Source organism: Brachyistius frenatus, unplaced genomic scaffold, assembly GCF_029030835.1.
Source record: "Brachyistius frenatus isolate BFR_SWC_R1_liver_20210118 unplaced genomic scaffold, ASM2903083v1 Contig_28, whole genome shotgun sequence".
NCBI lineage: Eukaryota > Metazoa > Chordata > Actinopteri > Embiotocidae > Brachyistius > Brachyistius frenatus.
Genome location: NW_027210627.1, coordinates 3,972,060 through 3,989,991, shown reverse-complemented (window position 1 = coordinate 3,989,991; position 17,932 = coordinate 3,972,060). Strand labels below are relative to the sequence as shown.

The window sequence follows — 17,932 nt, the reverse complement described above, 5'->3', positions numbered from 1 at the left end:
AATAGTGGTCCTGTTGTGTAGGTAACCGAGAGTTCCAGAGTGGCATTGAATGTGTCATGACGTGTGAAGCGGTGAAGCCCGTCAGTCATTTCCAGTCCCGATGACAGTGGTCTCTGTGGGACAGGATGTCCGTGATTGGCAGGGAGTTAGAGACGGATGTCTTTTAGTCGTTTCCCTGCGAGCTGGAAAGGTGATGTTAGTCTCTGGTGTGAGTCGAGCGCGAGATGCTAGTTTTGATCGCGACCCGTCGGAGGGAAAAAACAAACAAACTGTTGTGTTGTTGTTGGACAGCGATCACAGTGTGCTGCAGCTGCATTTCCCTGTGGACAGGAGCAGAGGGCACACATCAAATGTTTTCAGCAAACTGTAAATCAGCAACGGAGACCCTTAAAATGCTTCAGGAAGACCACTGCAATAAAGCAATGAGCAGAGAAAGACGTTTTGAGCGACACTGTCCAAAACCAGGTGGACTCTCTTTGACACCGGTTGAGTTGTGCACCGTGAATTTGTCCCCCCAGAGACAGACTGTCAACAGTGATTTCTACTGTAAGTGTTATGAAGTATCTGGGTGGACACAACTTGGAGCCAACGACCTGAACTGTGGCGCAACGGTACTTGAGTTCTCTAACATGACAACACGTCACAAACGCACAAGTAATAATAAGTTTAATTGGAATACTTTGCCATAAAAACAGGAAAAAAATAAATAAATAATGACAAAACACATCCCGTAGGTTTCTAAAAACATCTGATGAAAACACTCCTAAAGGCCCCAAAACACGAAGGCACATTCCTTACGCTTACACACCGGCGAGAGATCACGACCCGTTTGTTTTCTCGTGTCCATTTGCATTCATTTTCACAGTTTGTAATTACACTTTTATTTGAACTCTGTGAGCAAACATGGGAACAGTCTGAGGTCTGACGGTGAGCTGCCGCTCCAACGTTGAACCCTGAAGCCTTGTTCCCTTATCTGTGTTATTATTTAATAGCCAACATAACAAACATAACTAATGTATATTTTGCTGTTGTCTCAGCAGATGGTATCTCCATCGCAGAGGGACTCCGCTGTATTTAGGCCTGCAGACTGACAGAATTACACCTCACTAATTAACTTGAATAGAGGCTTGATACTCCATCCAGAAAGTAAGTGAGTGTGTGTGTGTGTGTGTGTGTGTGTGTGTGTGTGTGTGTGTGTGTGTGTGTGTGTGTGTGTGTGTGTGTGTGTGTGTGTGTGTGTGTGTGTGTGTGTGTGTGCGCGCGCGCGCAAGATAGAGGAAAAAGAGTGACGGGAAAAAGACATGGTAATGAGTACCCAATCATTATTTTCTCTTTGAATCGGTGGAATAATAACATCTTCAGTTAAGCAAATGTGACCGATTGAAATATTCACGCGTGTGTGTGTGTTTGCGACATTTGCATGGACGGTGTGCGTGTCCAAAAGGCTCGTGCATCTTTCCCTTCCGAGTTAATTGACACTCTGCACAGACTGCAGTTGCCTTTCTCAATAATGGTTGTTATGGAAACGATGTTTGGCGCGACAGATGCGTTTGTGGCAATCCGGATACGGCAAATCACAGGGGACACACATGGATTTTGGAGGGAAGTGCCGGCGAAAAGATAGCCGAACAATATAAAGGATAGAAACGCAGTACAGAAGCATCACAGTGGATGAACACGTTCATGAATGAAAGGAGATTACTAAAGGCCAACAAACAGGAATGAATGTTTCAATCCGTAATATTATTCTACCTGAATAAAGATTTAAAGACTTAATTAAGGGTAAATATTATAAATCATAAAAAATAAAAAAATGAAGACTCCAACCATAAAAAGAGATCACTCCTGTGTTATTGTATTTACTTGGTTGCATTTCGCTGAGATGCGTGAATACATCAATAAAAAAAAAAGACTTGCATTCAACTCGTCTAAACTATGCTTCTATTAATAATGTAGCAATGATGACGACAAATGGCATTTTTAATGAGTGATGAATTATTTTCCATAAATGCACATAAGTGGAAAGAAATTTCTTCTTAAACCCCACTTACGCAGTTTTAATGAAGATTCTGTCATTCACCAATGTTCTCTTATTTGAGATTTCTTCTTAGGTAAGAACAAAATCTATACACTCTCAAGAGCACACTTACGCACATCTGAGTGCTGAAATGTCTGTGCCAAATAATTGTTTATTGTGTTTTCTTCAATTCAATAGCTGTATGATATTGTAGTATTTCATATACAGTGGTATTTTTTTTTTTATATTTCTAAATTGTAATGATTAGTTTCATTACTTTACAAAGCAGCATGGTTTTGAGTGGGCCTAATCACTGCACTAACACTACACTCCAACGACTGGACAACAGCTTTGCCTTCCAGGTTTGACAGCAACGAATTGCTTGTTAGTAAATTAAAATGAATTTGACTTTTACGGTGTGATTCTTTATATATTACAATTAATCTCAAGAAGGAAACACATAAAAAATAAAATAAAAAAAAATAAAAAAAATAAAAGACGTTTCTGTGTATTTTTACAATTCAAGATATATATATATATATATATATATATTTTACTGATTTCTTGAAGTGTTTCTGGGATTGTAAGCAGTGTTGAGGCTGTCTGTCAGTGTTTGGGCTTTTTTCCCCCCTCTGGATGTCCAGGATCTAAGATCAGACGTGGGGCAGGTGAACAGGACTCCTTCGCTGCAATCTCATGCCCTTTTATGGGCATCGGCGGGGCGTTTACTTACGCTAAGGAGGGACAACTGGCACGCGCTTTCGACTTACGAGGACCGCGGCATTCATCAGTCTAAGAAAAAAAAACAGGTGCGAGCAAATCCGGGGTTTAAGAACACTTTGTGAATCTAAAGTAGACTTTTTTTTTATTAGGACATTTCTTAAGAACAAATTTAAGAAAAATCTTAAGAAGATATTGGCGAATGAGGCCCATTGTGAGGCTGAGACCGTCGACATTCATGGGGAAAACCCAACAACAATTCCCACACGGGCGACAGTGGAGAGGAAAAAAAAAAAACGACCTTTTCCCAGGCTGGATCCTCAGGGAGAACCGGGCTCAGAGGTTGGGCAGGTGAGGAAGAGAAAAGAACACCGTTGCCAGCCATTGACCGTAGATCAGAAATAAGCAGCGGCGCAGCCAGAGATACTGTACCTGCAGAACAAGCACAAGCTACGGGAGAGAGGAGAAAGTTAATGAAATGGGATGGTGCCGTACGACCGTGTGAAGAGCGAAAGACAGATGAGAGGAGATTAAAGGATTGAACTGGTATCTAAACTGTACAATAGGTGCATAACAGTCATTTAAACATTTTCACTTCTTTACAGACTTTGTTGAAAGTGTACCATTGTTTAAATTAACATTAAATCATTGTAAGTGCTGCACAAAAAAACCCACCAGAACAATTAAGAGTTCCTTTCATTACCTGCTTGTGTGGCTCGCTGGCTCAGTTGTTACAGTTTCCTGTGAAAACAACACTCGGTTATGCCTCCTGAATTTCAAACCTATAATTACTGCCAACCTGTTGTACAAACGTACAACTTGGGAATGTCAATAAAGATCGGAAAGTTGTGCATACAACTTCAAGACAATGGTCTAACAAGGGGAAACGGGGGTAAATCTGCTTCTCATAATTTGATAGTGTGACATTAGTCCAATAGTTTCAGCAGGTGCACCACATCTATTGATCAGAGCTGCGAAGGCAGCAGAGTGTAATGGTCAGTGCCTGAGATAGTGAGCATTATAAAGAGGGACGGGGAAAACAGTTATTATTTATGTGTGTGTGTGTGTGTGTGTGTGTGTGTGTGTGTGTGTGTGTGTGTGTGTGTGTGTGTGTGTGTGTGTGTAGATGGTCGCCTATCTCTGTCTTTGCATGTGAGTGACACCTGCTCCCTGTGTGTAAGAGAAATCACAGGACCTAAAGAGTGACGGGGACGAGCATGCAACCTTCTCCGTACTGCATGTGTGTGTCGGTGCTCCTGCAGGTCTGCTGCCAGGTGTGTGTGTGTGTGTGTGTGTGTGTGTGTGTGTGTGTGTGTGTGTGTGTGTGTGTGTGTGTGTGTGTGTGTGTGTGTGTGTGTGTGTGTGTGTGTGTGTGTGTGTGTGTGTGTGTGTGTGTGTGTGTGTGTGTCTTTTTTTTTTTCGGTCTGGTGTGATGTGTGGTCCCGTCGGCATGTGGGATGATTGGCAGCACCCGTTTGGGCATTGTTGATAACACACAGGAGGGCGACTGCCACAGATGAGCTCTGTCAAACTGTCTGCCCGTCAGACACACACACACACACACACACACACACACACACACACACACACACACACACACACACACACACACACCTCAATTGCTTTCTCAGTAACTCTTGCTTTGACTCTTGTTTGAGTTTAACACACAGAATCTGCTCTCAAACACACACTAGCCTGGACTCCCCTCTGTATCCTCTGTCTGTCTCACACACACACACACACACACACACACACACACACACACACACACACACACACACACACACACACACAGAGAGAGAGAGAGAGTCAGCCCTGCCCATGGCCAGCCATTGAACCTGGTATGCTGATAAGAGCAACAACAGCGCTCTCCTCAGCTGGGCGAGACGGCCTCATTCATATGTATCTCCTGATGTGTTGGGAAATCTCTGTCACTTGTTTGTCACTGTGGACGCTTTGAAAAGACCAGGCTGACATTTAGAGAGAGATGGCAAAGGGAAGTGCAGTATCAAATACACAGCCAGCCATGTTCACATTGACTCTGATGGAGTTTTATTTTAAAGTAACACCTTTTGTCCCTCTCGGAGACCGTCCTCCTCCAAACTGCGTCCACACGAGCAAGCAGATTATTACAAACCACGGCTTGGCTTTACAGTTAATCAACCATTGGCATTTGTATAAAAAAAACGGAAATCTGGTGTCTCCAATGTTTCATCACCAAATGGCCTTTGACCTTTGACCTTACGCGGACCGGGCAAACAAACTAATTTACAGTAATTTGAGACTCAGTTTGGATGACGTCTATTTTATGCGAGACTTTCCTCATCAGGAGGAGGTTTGGGCAGATTCAAAAAGTGTTTACTGCCGCCACGACGACAAAGACTCGACATCGGTTCACTAATAAATCCCAGTTGTCTCCGATGAAAGGTTTTTTTAAACCTACCCGATATTAAATCGGCTTTTTTATCAAAAGACGCTGTTCACAAAATCAAGTACGATCACTCCCGGCACCCCAAAAACAAGATGGCGACGGCCAAAATGCCAAAACTCCCGTTCAAAGGCTAAACGGTGACGTCACGGTGGGTCGCCACTTGGTTTAGAAACAAATCTCTTAACTTCCTTCAAACTCAAAACTTTTTTTTTTTTTATAAACTTTTGGAAAAGTCTTTGCAAAACAGTCAAAACACATCGTCCTGCTGTTTGGTGAAGTCGCCAAAGAATTGCTCATAAACACGTTGACCAGTGCCAGCGATGATATTGGTGCCGTTACTGCAACAAATTAAGTTTGAATCATGATAAATGAGAGTAATATACTCGCACACGTTAAATGTCCGCGCCTCATACAGATGTTTGCCGTTGACCTTTTTTAAAAAAAAAAAAAAAAAACACGCTGAAAGAGAACCTACGTCGAGTGAAGAGGTAGAAATCAAACATGTGCTCAATTTAAACTTGTGAATTGTACGAATATCTCACAACGACACGAAACACACAGCAGGAGATTTGACCTCTTTTTATACACGGGACCAGACTGTGTGTTCGTGTGTTTATAACCACCTCCAATTCTGCATGTAGCTGCTTCTGTCCAGCTGCCTGTATTTTAATCCACAATACAACACACAATGCTCAAAACATGACAGATAAATAATAAGCTTTTCCTAAAGAGAGACTAACTGCTGACATGAAAATTGCCAATTAAAGTGACTGCAGTTCACAGTGAGTGTGTGTGTGTGTGTGTGTGTGTGTGTGTGTGTGTGAGAGAGAGAGAGAGAGAGAGAGAGAGAGAGAGAGAGAGAGAGAGAGAGCATTCTGTATGTGTCAGTTCTTGTATGAATAATGAGATTTTTTTTTACTGAATCTGGCACATCACATCTCACCTGGCAGAGACAGAGACAGACACACACACACACACACACACACACACACAGTACACAGTACACAGGAACTGGCACAATGCATCTCTTTAGGGATCAATTACCACTCACTCACGTCTTTATCATGTCAAAGCTTTGACTATGAAAACCTGCCCACACTGACCGGACACAAATTCTCTCTCTCTCTCTCTCTCTCTCGCGGTCTCTCTCTCTCTCTCTGTCTACATACACTGTACTTGCCAAAGATATAAACCCACGGCTCTCTCCGACAGGGGCGTTTGGAAAATCTCATTGATAACAGAGATCTTCCAAATGCCCTGTCGGAGAGAGCTGTCTCCGACAACAGAGAGACACAAACAACTCAATAGTCTCCACTGTAATGACGGACAGAGAGTCTGTCTGTCTGTGTGTGTGTGTGTGTGTGTGTGTGTGTGTGTGTGTGTGTGTGTGTGTGTGTGTGTGTGTGTGTGTGTGTGTGTGTGTGTGTGTGTGTGTGTGTGAAAGAGGATGCAGCATTTCTATACAACCAGTTTACCTGTTGAATTTTCAGGACACTTGGATATACCAGATGTACCACCTGCTCTTGAGCAATGAACACACACACAGAGAGAGAGAGAGAGAGAGAGAGAGAGAGAGAGTCAATAGCAGCAGCAGCATTTTTATCTCTCGCTTTCTCCTCCCGCCCAGATGTTCGGCCATTTGCTCGTCTTCTGTGGTATGAAGTTTTTTCATCAAGGTCAGTTTATTCGGCAGAAACAGGGAACATTATCAGGATCTGACAGTCGGCATAGAGACAGCTGTGAAACCAGGAGTAGAGGACGCATCATCAACATCTGGATTTTACACAGAAAGTGAAAACTTAGTTTTAATTAACAGGAAAAAAAAGAAACAACAAAAAAAACTCAGCTTGATACAGATTTCAGTTTTTTTCTTGCGTGGACTCAACAGATTAAAAAGCTTTTGATTTCCAAAGTCTGAAAGTACATTTCTCCAGAGAAATGTACTTTTCTTTGAGACACAGTCTCACATTCAACAGATTGGACTCTTCTGAGAGATAATGACAAACTTTTTCAGGGTCGGGTGTGTTTGGACAGAAAATGAAACACAAATTTGATGCTGTTTTTTGTTTTTGTTCATTAGCTCATTTATCTACAATCAAACTTTCATTGAAGTCAAATGTAATTCAAACGGTTTAACCGATTGAAAAATGCACAGGATGTTAGTTTTTTTGTCAGTACTGGTCATTTTTGAATTTAAGTATCGGCAGGACTAAAAAAAATGGAAATCATTTTGACAAATCAGATATTGGTGCTCAAGCGAGTCAAGAGAACAATAACGGATGCCGCTTGTTCCTTTTTTTAAACAATTTTGAGGAATAACAAATGAGAGATGGAAAACGGATAGAATTTTTTGTTTTTGTTTTTAATACACAGTACCTTCCACAAGCTGTGACATTTAAAAAAAAAAAATGTCACAAGTCACAATTTGAGAACTCCGATCTTTCAGAGAATTCGTAGTTACTCGTGAATAACAGTGTTTCTAATGCTCCTTCTCGTGAAATGAGTCAGCAAATAACTGACTACAAATGCTTCGGTAGCGTTATTCAAATAAACGATGCACTCACTGCAAGTTGGTGCTCGGCTGACATTTGACTTTTTCCTCTTAAGAGTTCAGTTCCGTGAGGAATTTCTTTTCCCGTTGCGTGACCTCCTTTCAACCCGGGTTCGCGAAATCATTATTTAAAACCAACATCGGCCACGTGGCCATCATGCTATAAACGAGGCTGATGTTTTAATGAATGCGATTGGTTTTCACCGCAACAGTGCTGATATCCAACCTCAAAGTGTATTCAAATTTGAGAGATGCCATGTAATGTCCGCTCGGTGACATCGGGGGGGGTGCCAAATCTCCATGAATGCACCCAGAGCTTCGAGCATGCTTAAGCAATCATGGCCTGGCATAAGGTCCGTGTACGTAATCAATTATTCATTTGGAAGGCTGGGGGGGGGGGGGGGGTCGGCCCATCTGCTGAGGGGAGCAGTCCTGGCCGAGTTATTGAGCTGTGGGCCGTTCTGCTGCTAAAATAATGATCCGGCTATGTATTGCTCTGTAGCACAGACCAGTCGCAGTCAATCAGTTTCAACACGCTGCTTTTTCTGATGTAAACCAAACCAGCGGTCTCTGCTTTTATTTTGGTATTCGAGTTTCTTTTTGTAATTTTGTTACTCTACATTCTTTTTGGTAAAAAAAACAAAACAAAACAAAAAAACACACCAAATTGCGGTCCACAGTAACCTTGCACCGTTTTGTTTATCTCGCCTTGAAAGCAGAAGACGTTTTGTTCCTGCTGATGAATCAACAGATTGATGCACCGTTCACTCGTAGAAATCAGGACCGTAAATTACTCCTATGTTCTTGATACGGACATCACTCATATCAAATCTGATTCACACCAAATGAAACCCTAATCTGGAACAGATTTATAGATATGGTAAAGTATATCCAGGGGGAAACAATCACTGGAATCCTATTGAAGTCTGTGTTCAGTTTGTTGGTGTCGATTTTGTTGTTGTTGTTGTATTATACGTCTTTTAAGAAAATGATTATTCCATATGTTGATTAAAAAATAAATACTTCTCTGGAGCAACACTACACCCTAGAGGTTCAGACTGGTACAACGCAGTCAGCAGGTCCTGCTGCTGCATCTCAGTGGATCTGTAGGCTGCTTTGACTCTCGACAGGTTTCAACAGTTTGTAAGAGGTTGAACTTATTTAGCGTCTTCTCTGTTCCGGGGAAAAAAAAACAAACGTGTTAAAAGGGACTTCAACTAGACATTTTGACAGAGGGAATTTTCAGGATTATGTTAATCCAATTATGTTTATTGTTCTTCAACTACAAATTAAAAATGCAAGTTAAAGATTTCCCAATACCTTCTTCAAATGGCACTTTATCTTTTCCAAATTTAAAGGCATACTTACTTAAATGCAGCCTAAAGAGAAGCTGTATATAATAACAGCCTGTATTTCTTAATCTTTTTTTTTTTAAACCACTTTAATATTGGAAATAGTGTACAAAGCACATACTGTATAATGACTTCTATAAGGTGGAGATCTAGTTTTGGAGGTTTAAGAGTACAGGAGGGTAAATAAAAAAGACCTTTACATCTCTGCTGTACCGAATGGTTAAAAATGGTACTTTGCTGCCATCCAGTGGTGAGAAGGTCAACATACAACACACTGAGCCAGTTGGTGTAACTTCAAATAAGGAACATACTGCACTCTTCTTTTTTTTTTTTTTTTTTTTTTACAGCTACAGAGCAGTTCAGCAGTAATGAGTTAGTTGGCTTATGGCTGCTAGATTTAACACAAACCGAACTGTGGGTGCCTGCGAACCACCTACATTTTCATATTTATATTTGAAAACCAAATGACAAAATCCCTTCTGGTCCGCAGTAGAGCAGTAAATCAGATGATCATGTCTTGCATTAATCCAACAGCAATCACCGATAGCCTCCTTTCAACAGGAGCCAAACAGTACAAATGAATGAAAAACAACGGACTCCTACTGTAGCAAAGCTTTACTGAATCATGACCAGGTATTCCAGAAAAAAAAAAGTTTATATAAAATTGCATTTGAGACGTCACAATCTCTGCGTTTTTAAAGTCAGTCCGATAAGTAATACCTGTCCTACTTCTTTTGTAATTAGAAAACACGTCAAGGCTCCTCAGAGTGTAGAATCTATACTGCCAACGTCATTTTTTAAAAAATATATATATGTCTACTTCGTATCTACAGCCAGCTGACGCCATTATACTGACAATACATTATAACTGAACGCTACAACACTTCTGGACATGTAATATTTTGAACAGTTACACTGAGTAGTAGCATAAATACGTGTCACTGCTAAGAAGAAATCGTAAAACAGTCAGCTTCCCTTGTTTTCATCATTGTACTGAAAACAGCTACACGGACACGATGGTCCAGACTTAATGAGCACAATGATGACAATTTTTTTAAATGATTTCTAAAAATGCACCAGGACTACGACTCATCCATTTTAGATTCAGTGTGATAAACATAATAACTCAGAAAGTGTACAAGTAGGCCTCACTTTTCACATGTACAAAATCAGCTTTTAAGATATTTCACAGGTTTTCTTCCAGTTCAGAAATTCTGGGTTCAACATGAAACAGTTTGTAAAAGTGATATGCTCGTACGGTGGCATCTTCCAGCAGTCTTAGATGAGAAATGTTCAATACATTCATTTACATAAGGCAGAGCACTAGCTACATGTTAAGAGCAAGGTCAGTGATCACAGCAACTGACCGGCTTTCACTTTAGGGAGTTTACACGTCCAATTTAACAGCTAAAATTAAAGTGTATAAAAAAAAAAAAAAAAAATTATCACAAGTGGAAAACAAAGTATGGAATCAAATTTAAAGACAACATTAAAACGTTAAAACTTGAAATTGTAAAGTGTGATAAGAGTGTACCAAAAGGGGGAACAAAGAGGGTCCAAAAATGGAAACCTTTCTTTTGTGGTGTTCAATTGCTCGTGATGTTGGGAGCAAAATTCCCAAATTCTAAATTAACGGTGATTTTAAAATGAAACAAATACAAATAAAACTTGGTAAAATCAGGAGAATAAAAATATCAGTTGAAAAACTAAATTTATTCCAAAAACTGATTTTAAGGTCCAGTGCTGCAAAGATAATCCAGTGAAGTTTTCATTTCCAGTGGCAGTAGGAGGAGACTTTCACATGTAGCATTGGCTGGTTAAAAAAAAAATGTGTGTCGTGTTCAACGAGGAGAGTTCTGTATCAAATCCACACGTTTCATCGTGTTCGGAGTCCTGCTGTGTTTCTTAGAATCAAGTTAATGTCTCTTCCTTTTTTTTTTTAGACTTGTCTTTTCAGTTCTCCTTCCAGTGTACTTCGGCAGCTCTACATGTGAGTGTACAGAAAAGCTCAGAATAGCAGAGTTTCAGTGGTTTGAACTGCCAGTGTTAAAACAGCATAATTAAAAAAAGAAAGAAAAAAAAAGGAGGTGGGTGTGTGTGTGAGTGAGAGTGTGTGTTTTTTTTTTGTTGCAATGTATCTCTCAGTGTCATGAGGCCACTTGACCCCACCTTGACCTCTGCACCATTATTTGTCACCTACCAGGAGATGGCGCTGGTTGTTGGAGACAGAGGTTTGTTTGACTGGATGGATTAAGTAAATGTCAGGTCACTAACGGTGGAGCACAATACAGGAAATCCACAAGTTCAGGTGCTCTTGAGATGTTAATACTGGAGCTAAATGTATGTTTTAACCATTTTATAAAAATCTAAGCTTCACATCATGTGATCTTGAAAAAGATATATATATATATATTTTTTTACTCATTCTTCCTATTGTTTAAGGTTCATTTTGTTCAATCTGTCAGTGTGGGTGAAACTAGAGTTGTGGCTGCGGTGCTTGTAAGCTGCCTCTTCCTTTCTGCTTTCCCCACAGTGTTCAGCATACCTGGTCCAGTGAGCTTGCGTGTGTGGGTGGGTGGATGGGGTGAAGCAGTCAGGAAGATGAATGTTGTGATGGCGGCTACTCATTTCTCCATCAGAGCTCAGTGGTCAAGAGACCTCGGGGTTTGGCTCCATCCTCCGAGGCTGGCGGCTGACCCACAGTGCTGTGGAAAGGTAGCAAAACTACTGTTTCAGGGGAGGACACGACTTCGCTGGTAAAAGCTTTAAAACACACTTTTATGTTGACTGAATAGTCAAGTGGGTCTGGAAAAAGGGTGCTTAAAAAAAAAGCATCTCATTGTCGATTTTCTGCGATTTCTGAGTACAACAATGATAAAGAAAATAAACCATCAAATAGATATCCATCACAAGATAAAGCACAGAACTTCATAATAAGCTCTACCTACGCATGTTCTCAGTCATAACCGTCTGACGCAGACTGTGAATCTGGCATTTATGTTCTGTGTTTATGAGATATTCTATACAAGTTTGCTTCTTCGCTACCTAAAATGAAGACGACGACAAATGTGCGATACAAGAGATGTCATGACTTATTGTATTTCACTGCTTTTGCCGTGCCAAGAACTCTTACAGACTTTAAAAAAAAAAAAAAAAGTAAACTAAAGTAATCAGCAGTGTTTCACAGACAGAAATGATGTTGAGCCATTTAAAATGTACTCATGAAGAAGCCAAGCCAAGCGAGGAGGAGGAGGAGGAGGAAACTCCCTGCTCAGCATTCAACAAAGCGTTCAAATGTTTTGGGTTCAAATCTCTTCCAGCAGAGGTACACCTGCAAAGAACTTTACCTGGCGGAGATGGTGCTACGTGGGTGAGCGAGGTGGGGGAGTGCTGGGGTGAGAGCTGCTGCCCCGTCTGCAGGGAGAAGAGGGGTGACCTTAGAGGGGGGGTCGAGGTCGAGCAGGCCGTTAGTAAAGACGCCGGGAGGCTGCGTTAAGAGGGAGGACGGGGGGGAGAAGGAAGGAGGTCAGTTTCTACACAGCCGCTACATCAGCCAAAGTGTGCAGCAACTACGCAAGTACCCACGGGAAAAAAATACTGCGCCGTGACGCAAAAATAAAACATTTAACTGAACATCATCATTCTATATTTTTTTTTTTTTTTTATAAAGAACCTGCAGAGAAAGACAGATTAAAAAACAACAACCCCACACGGACATGTAGAGAGTCGAGCAGGAGAGAAGTTAGGACGTGTAAACTCACAGCCGTTGCAGGAATGATCCAGCGAGGTGTGATGAGAGGTTTGGGCTGCTGCGCTGCTGGCAGCTACAACACAGTCAGAAAACTGCTGTTACGTTCTTGTCAGTCACACTAAGTTTTTAAGGTCGTACTGAACTTCTGTTGGACCTCAGACACCGACACAACAGTGAAGAAGCACAGCATGACGGTACAGTATGAAAAAGATGTTCATTTCGAGCTCATTTTCTTTCTTTCTCTCGCACACGCTCTTTGCATCGTTTTCTCTAATTACCGGTGCTAAACTGAATATCCATAAATGTTCTTTGAAATCCATCGAGAGAAAATTCCCACCCAAACAGAAACGCCTCGAAACGACAGTAAGGTCTGCAGCGATTTATTGCTGCAGTCGCATTGCATTTAAATCAGTGAATTGCATCGCAGAGGAAATTCTACTTCTATCATGCTGTGTAGCGCGCTTACACTTACCACGGGAGTTGGATCGGTGAAGTCAATGAGGTTGTCGGACAGCAGGCCAGAGTTCTGCAGGTCAACCTCCTCTGCTTTAACCTGCGGTATGATGCAAACACTCTTTACCACAACGTACGGACAATATAAACCTCCTGTGTTCGGTAACTACTGTAAAAACTGCTCACTAACATCAGGTTCAAATAACATAAATAAAAGAGAAGACCAACCTGCAACCCGCACAAATCATAATTAGACAGATCGTTAGTTATACCCTTTAATTGTTGCTCTTGCGATGCCAAACTTCTACAGTCCACCTTAAATACTAAAGTGTGTTCTTTTTCTGGAGGTCATATCACATGTGCATTACTGGACGGACAGATAAATATACCAATGACCTCGTGGTGTGACACGATGTAATAACCACTTAAAAGCAATGCTGCAAAAAAATATTGTAATAATAAAACAATATTATAATTCATATACATTTTCAGGCTCCTCCTAGTAGACACTTTATATACGAGTTTCATGGCTTTTAGTTTCATAGTAACCAATAGAAATGCAAAACAATGAGTCCTTATTAAATAGTGTCGAACAGTAGATAATTAGTACCTTTGGGGCCAAGGCTTCGCTGGCAGGTTCAGAGGACATCTTGGGAAGAGAAGAGCTTAAATCCTCAGTTAACCTCTCAGCACTGAAGAATGGAAGAAGAGCATAAATGAGTAAACACTAATTGATCTGTATTTTAAGATTCTCATCTTTGAGATGAAGTGGTAAATACCAAGAAAATAAACATATTTACTTGACACATTTCATGTATTTTTCTTGGTCACATGATGCCAGAAATGGCTGAATTCTGAGCCCATCACTCAGCCCAAGGAACTGTCTCGGGAAATGTGGCTCGACTTAACACTCCAAAACCCCACTATTTAACTACTATTTAAAAGTATTAAATACTTAACAGCAACAAAAAAATGAATTCATTAAGTTTATTAATGGTCTGCGAGTGACTACCAAACTAACAGATTTTTATTTTTTTTTTCAGTAAAAAAAAAACCCAAACTGTTCGTTCTCCAGACTGCAGAAGAACAGCAGCCTGAATGGTGGAAGCAGTGACTGCATCAATGAGCCTCGAGCCGAACAGCATTTGTGAATTGTCTGGTCAAACATCTGTGTCTGTTTTTTAGTGTCATTCTAACTGAAAACGCTTCGTGAGCAGAGACGCCAGCAGTATCCAGGCAGAAGTTACGTCATGTGACCTAATACATCAAGAATCGCAAGAGCCAGCGAGCACACACACACACACACACACACACACACTCAAACACACACACACACACACACACACTACTCAAACACACCAACAGATGTCAGCAAAGACTACAACAACTCTGTCTCCGGAGGATCAGTGTGACCTCTATTATTAATATTTTATGTTCTATAAGGGGAATTCAGGCCTTTACGGCTGTTAATATTAAGTTGTCCAGTAAGGTTAATGCTACAGAAATGTTTTAATCATCTAAACCACATCTTCACACCCTTTGAACTATTTTCTATCCTCCCTTATTAATTTGTTTCTGAGATGTAAAGGGTCAAAGCCTGGTTCTACTTTCTGATGGTCCCAAGTAGGTTAATTGATGTCATCATTGTAAAAGGTCAGTTTTAAACTATGGGCAATCTAAACTACCTAAATCTTATTCATCTTAAATTGAGACAGAACAGTAATTGATAATTTATACAGTTATAAAAAATATTTATGATGACACATGCTGTTTAAAAAAAAAAGTAAAATGTCAGTGACAATTTTCATTACATTCATCACTGGACACAAAATCAGATAAAAGGAAGAAAGAAAAGAGATCTGGTATGTGTGTATCAGTCCTCTTTAGAAGAATTAGGAATCTGCATGAGCACATAAGAGTACACTGTGAATAACCAATACATACAGGATTTATCTGGCAGAAAAATCAAAATACAAAGTGTACTTATGAGTAAAAACTGCGCACAACAGCATTTAATACATAAACACACACACACACTGACCTGGCCCCTGCAGATGAGAGCAGCGAGGCTGGCTTCAGCAGGTCCCAGGAGTCTTGGATGTCCGGTCGGCTGCCAACAGAGAGAGATGAGTTACTGCCCATTCGCCCAGTACGCACCTTCAACCTGGCAGACAGACAGATCAGATTTCTGTTAGTGTTTTTGATGTTGTGTTTACATAATGCGCATTTCTGCACCAGTAGTAAACCATAGTATCGAATACTCTGTCTTGCTTGAAGCTGTACTACAATCTTGTAAAAAAAAAAAAAGAAAAAAAAAGATACTTTTATCAAATTTTATGATCAACTGATACATTTTTAATATAGACAAAATCTGTAAATCCTTTTGTCTTTTTAAATATCTTGAGAACATGCAAAAGGACAACTTTAACTAAAATCTTTAACAACAGAATTAGCCAAATCGAATGTTGTTTATTCTCTGATAGGAGTCAGGGTCAATGACTTGCTTGTCAGTCTGTGGAGCCTTGCTTGCAAAGACAAGCTGTGGGTGATGTAATGTAGTGAGCTATGCTAACGATCCTCATGAATATTCAAGAGTTCAATCAGCTCGAGCAGCAGGGAGCGCAGTGATTGGCCGAGACAATACACCGACAGTTGGCATGACTCAGGAAGATGAAGAAGGGAGGGCCAAATTTCAAGACAATGAAGCTCAAGTCACAATGGCTTTTCTCCTTAATATGTGCTCTACACTTACTGTAAAAATGCAGTATGATCCTGCATAATTATTAACATGAGTGGCTAAAAAAAATAATCTTAGAACCTCAACAGAAAAAAATTCAATATTTTCATATAATCTTACTCTAAAGCTTAGTTTAATAAATATCACATTTTTTTAATATTATATTTCTGTGCCTGCAGATGAGTGAACTTTGGGGGGGGGGGGGGGGAGTATTTTCTTACCTGGCAGAAGCATCTTGCAAGTTACAGTTTTTATCTCCCACCATCACAACATGTTCCTCCAAAGGCCCCTGCAGAGAGGAAAACAAACGTACATAAATGTATGTACTGGTGGTGAGGAGCTGTTACAAATCTGAATATCAAGTCCACTGGACAGCAGGATAACAACAAGTTCACAACTATGAGACATTTCACATTTCTGATATACTTTAGCAGCGATGAATACATTCTGTTGTGACATGCCGACATAAGCTCAAATTCTTAAATGCAAAACTGAATGAGTGTTAAAAGTCCTGACCAAAAGCTTAAGTTTCATACAGTTTGTTCATCATAGGAGAAACTTACGGCAGAATGCACTATATTTTCTTACATATAAACAATTCTGACTAACCAACACTAAGAGTGATCTTGGTAAAAGTTTTTCAGTGCTGGCAAAAGAACTGAAAGCTTGACAAAAGTGAAGTCAAAAGCAACATGGTCAAAAACTACGGAGCAACCTGTTGGTTGAAATACCAAAAAAAAAAAGCTTTGGTAGAGTTACACTGTTCACCCACTACATTTGCATACTGACTATCTGGAAAGATTAATATCACTGAAAACAGTCTGGGTTATGTCACTATGCCTTTTCATATTCATCTGAAACATCTGGTTATACGGGAGAATTGCTAGCAGTGATTAGTTACAAATAAATTGAAGCAGCTGATGAGACTTTGTTTTTCAAATTAGAATCACTGCAATGCACTATAGAATCTAAATGGTGAAATCACTGCAAAAATAACTAAGTTATAAATATGAAGACTTGAGTTCTGTAACTGTATTATCAAAAGGTCTCTGTCCTCCTATTTCTTTCCCTTTTTGTCCAGTTTTATGGAGTCTCTTTCGCACCTTGAAGGCAGCAGCCTCGGCTTGAGCTTTCAGGATGTTACTCTTCAGATCCTCTGGGGCGCGCAGTGGAGTGACAACAGGACTACCGCCTGTACTGTTCAGGCCACACTTCTCTGTGAGCTTCACCACATCCTCCTGTTGGAGCAGGACCATGTCAGATGTTTATGTAACAAACCCGACGTAAAGCTACGCCACACTTGCTACTATTTCTCCAACTTTGTCTATGCTGGCTTGGCTTAGAACTATAAATAAGTGTTACAGGTTGTTGTTTTTGTTTTTTTTATCAAAAAGGCAATATCGTATAAATGATCATTCACCTGATTGTTCATGGCCATATTGACATTGACGTTATTTCTTGGACTGGCGAGAAGCGGACTGCTCTCCAACTCCAGTTGCTTCAGACGAGCTGCTGCTTCTGAAGAGACACAAACAAAAATTGAAACACACACACACACATTAACCGGTACCATAATCTTCAAGTTTATGTACATTGAAAAGCTTCTTTTTTTTTTTAAACTATTATAATCAAATTCTAAGTAACATTTATTAAATCTCATTATACTTGATAAGGCTCTTTTATTTACCTATCATTTACAACATCAACTATATAATAAGCTCTGGGGTTTTTATGAATAATTCATAATAATAATTCAAGTACAACAACTGCTGGAATTAGAAGACAAATGTGGGCAGACGCAGAGTGAATGTATAAAATGTGAAAAGGGGAGAGGGTGGGAGTTGTTGGTGACAATGAGTCCGACACACTATCATGATATTATCCTGCAAATACCTATTTACTATGGATTACAGCAGCTTT

General features: G+C 40.3%; 1 protein-coding gene across 3 annotated transcripts in view; it reads right to left on the bottom strand.

Annotated features, from left to right (window-relative positions):
- Nucleotides 1–9,873: 9,873 nt before the first annotated feature.
- epb41l5 (erythrocyte membrane protein band 4.1 like 5) overlaps nucleotides 9,874–17,932 on the bottom strand; it is a 35,558-nt gene continuing 27,499 nt past the window's right edge. For 2 of the 3 annotated variants that reach the window (XM_069698904.1, XM_069698905.1), the window contains exons 18-26: nucleotides 17,433–17,530; nucleotides 17,116–17,250; nucleotides 16,234–16,301; nucleotides 15,317–15,439; nucleotides 13,886–13,967; nucleotides 13,295–13,375; nucleotides 12,833–12,895; nucleotides 12,419–12,558; nucleotides 9,874–11,776 (exon numbers count right to left, since the gene is read on the bottom strand). In XM_069698904.1, coding sequence (XP_069555005.1) covers nucleotides 11,707–11,776; nucleotides 12,419–12,558; nucleotides 12,833–12,895; nucleotides 13,295–13,375; nucleotides 13,886–13,967; nucleotides 15,317–15,439; nucleotides 16,234–16,301; nucleotides 17,116–17,250; nucleotides 17,433–17,530 — 860 coding nt within the window. In that variant the 3' untranslated portion in view covers nucleotides 9,874–11,706. The remainder of the gene's footprint in view (nucleotides 11,777–12,418; nucleotides 12,559–12,832; nucleotides 12,896–13,294; nucleotides 13,376–13,885; nucleotides 13,968–15,316; nucleotides 15,440–16,233; nucleotides 16,302–17,115; nucleotides 17,251–17,432; nucleotides 17,531–17,932) is intronic. The other variant, XM_069698906.1, reaches the window with a different exon arrangement.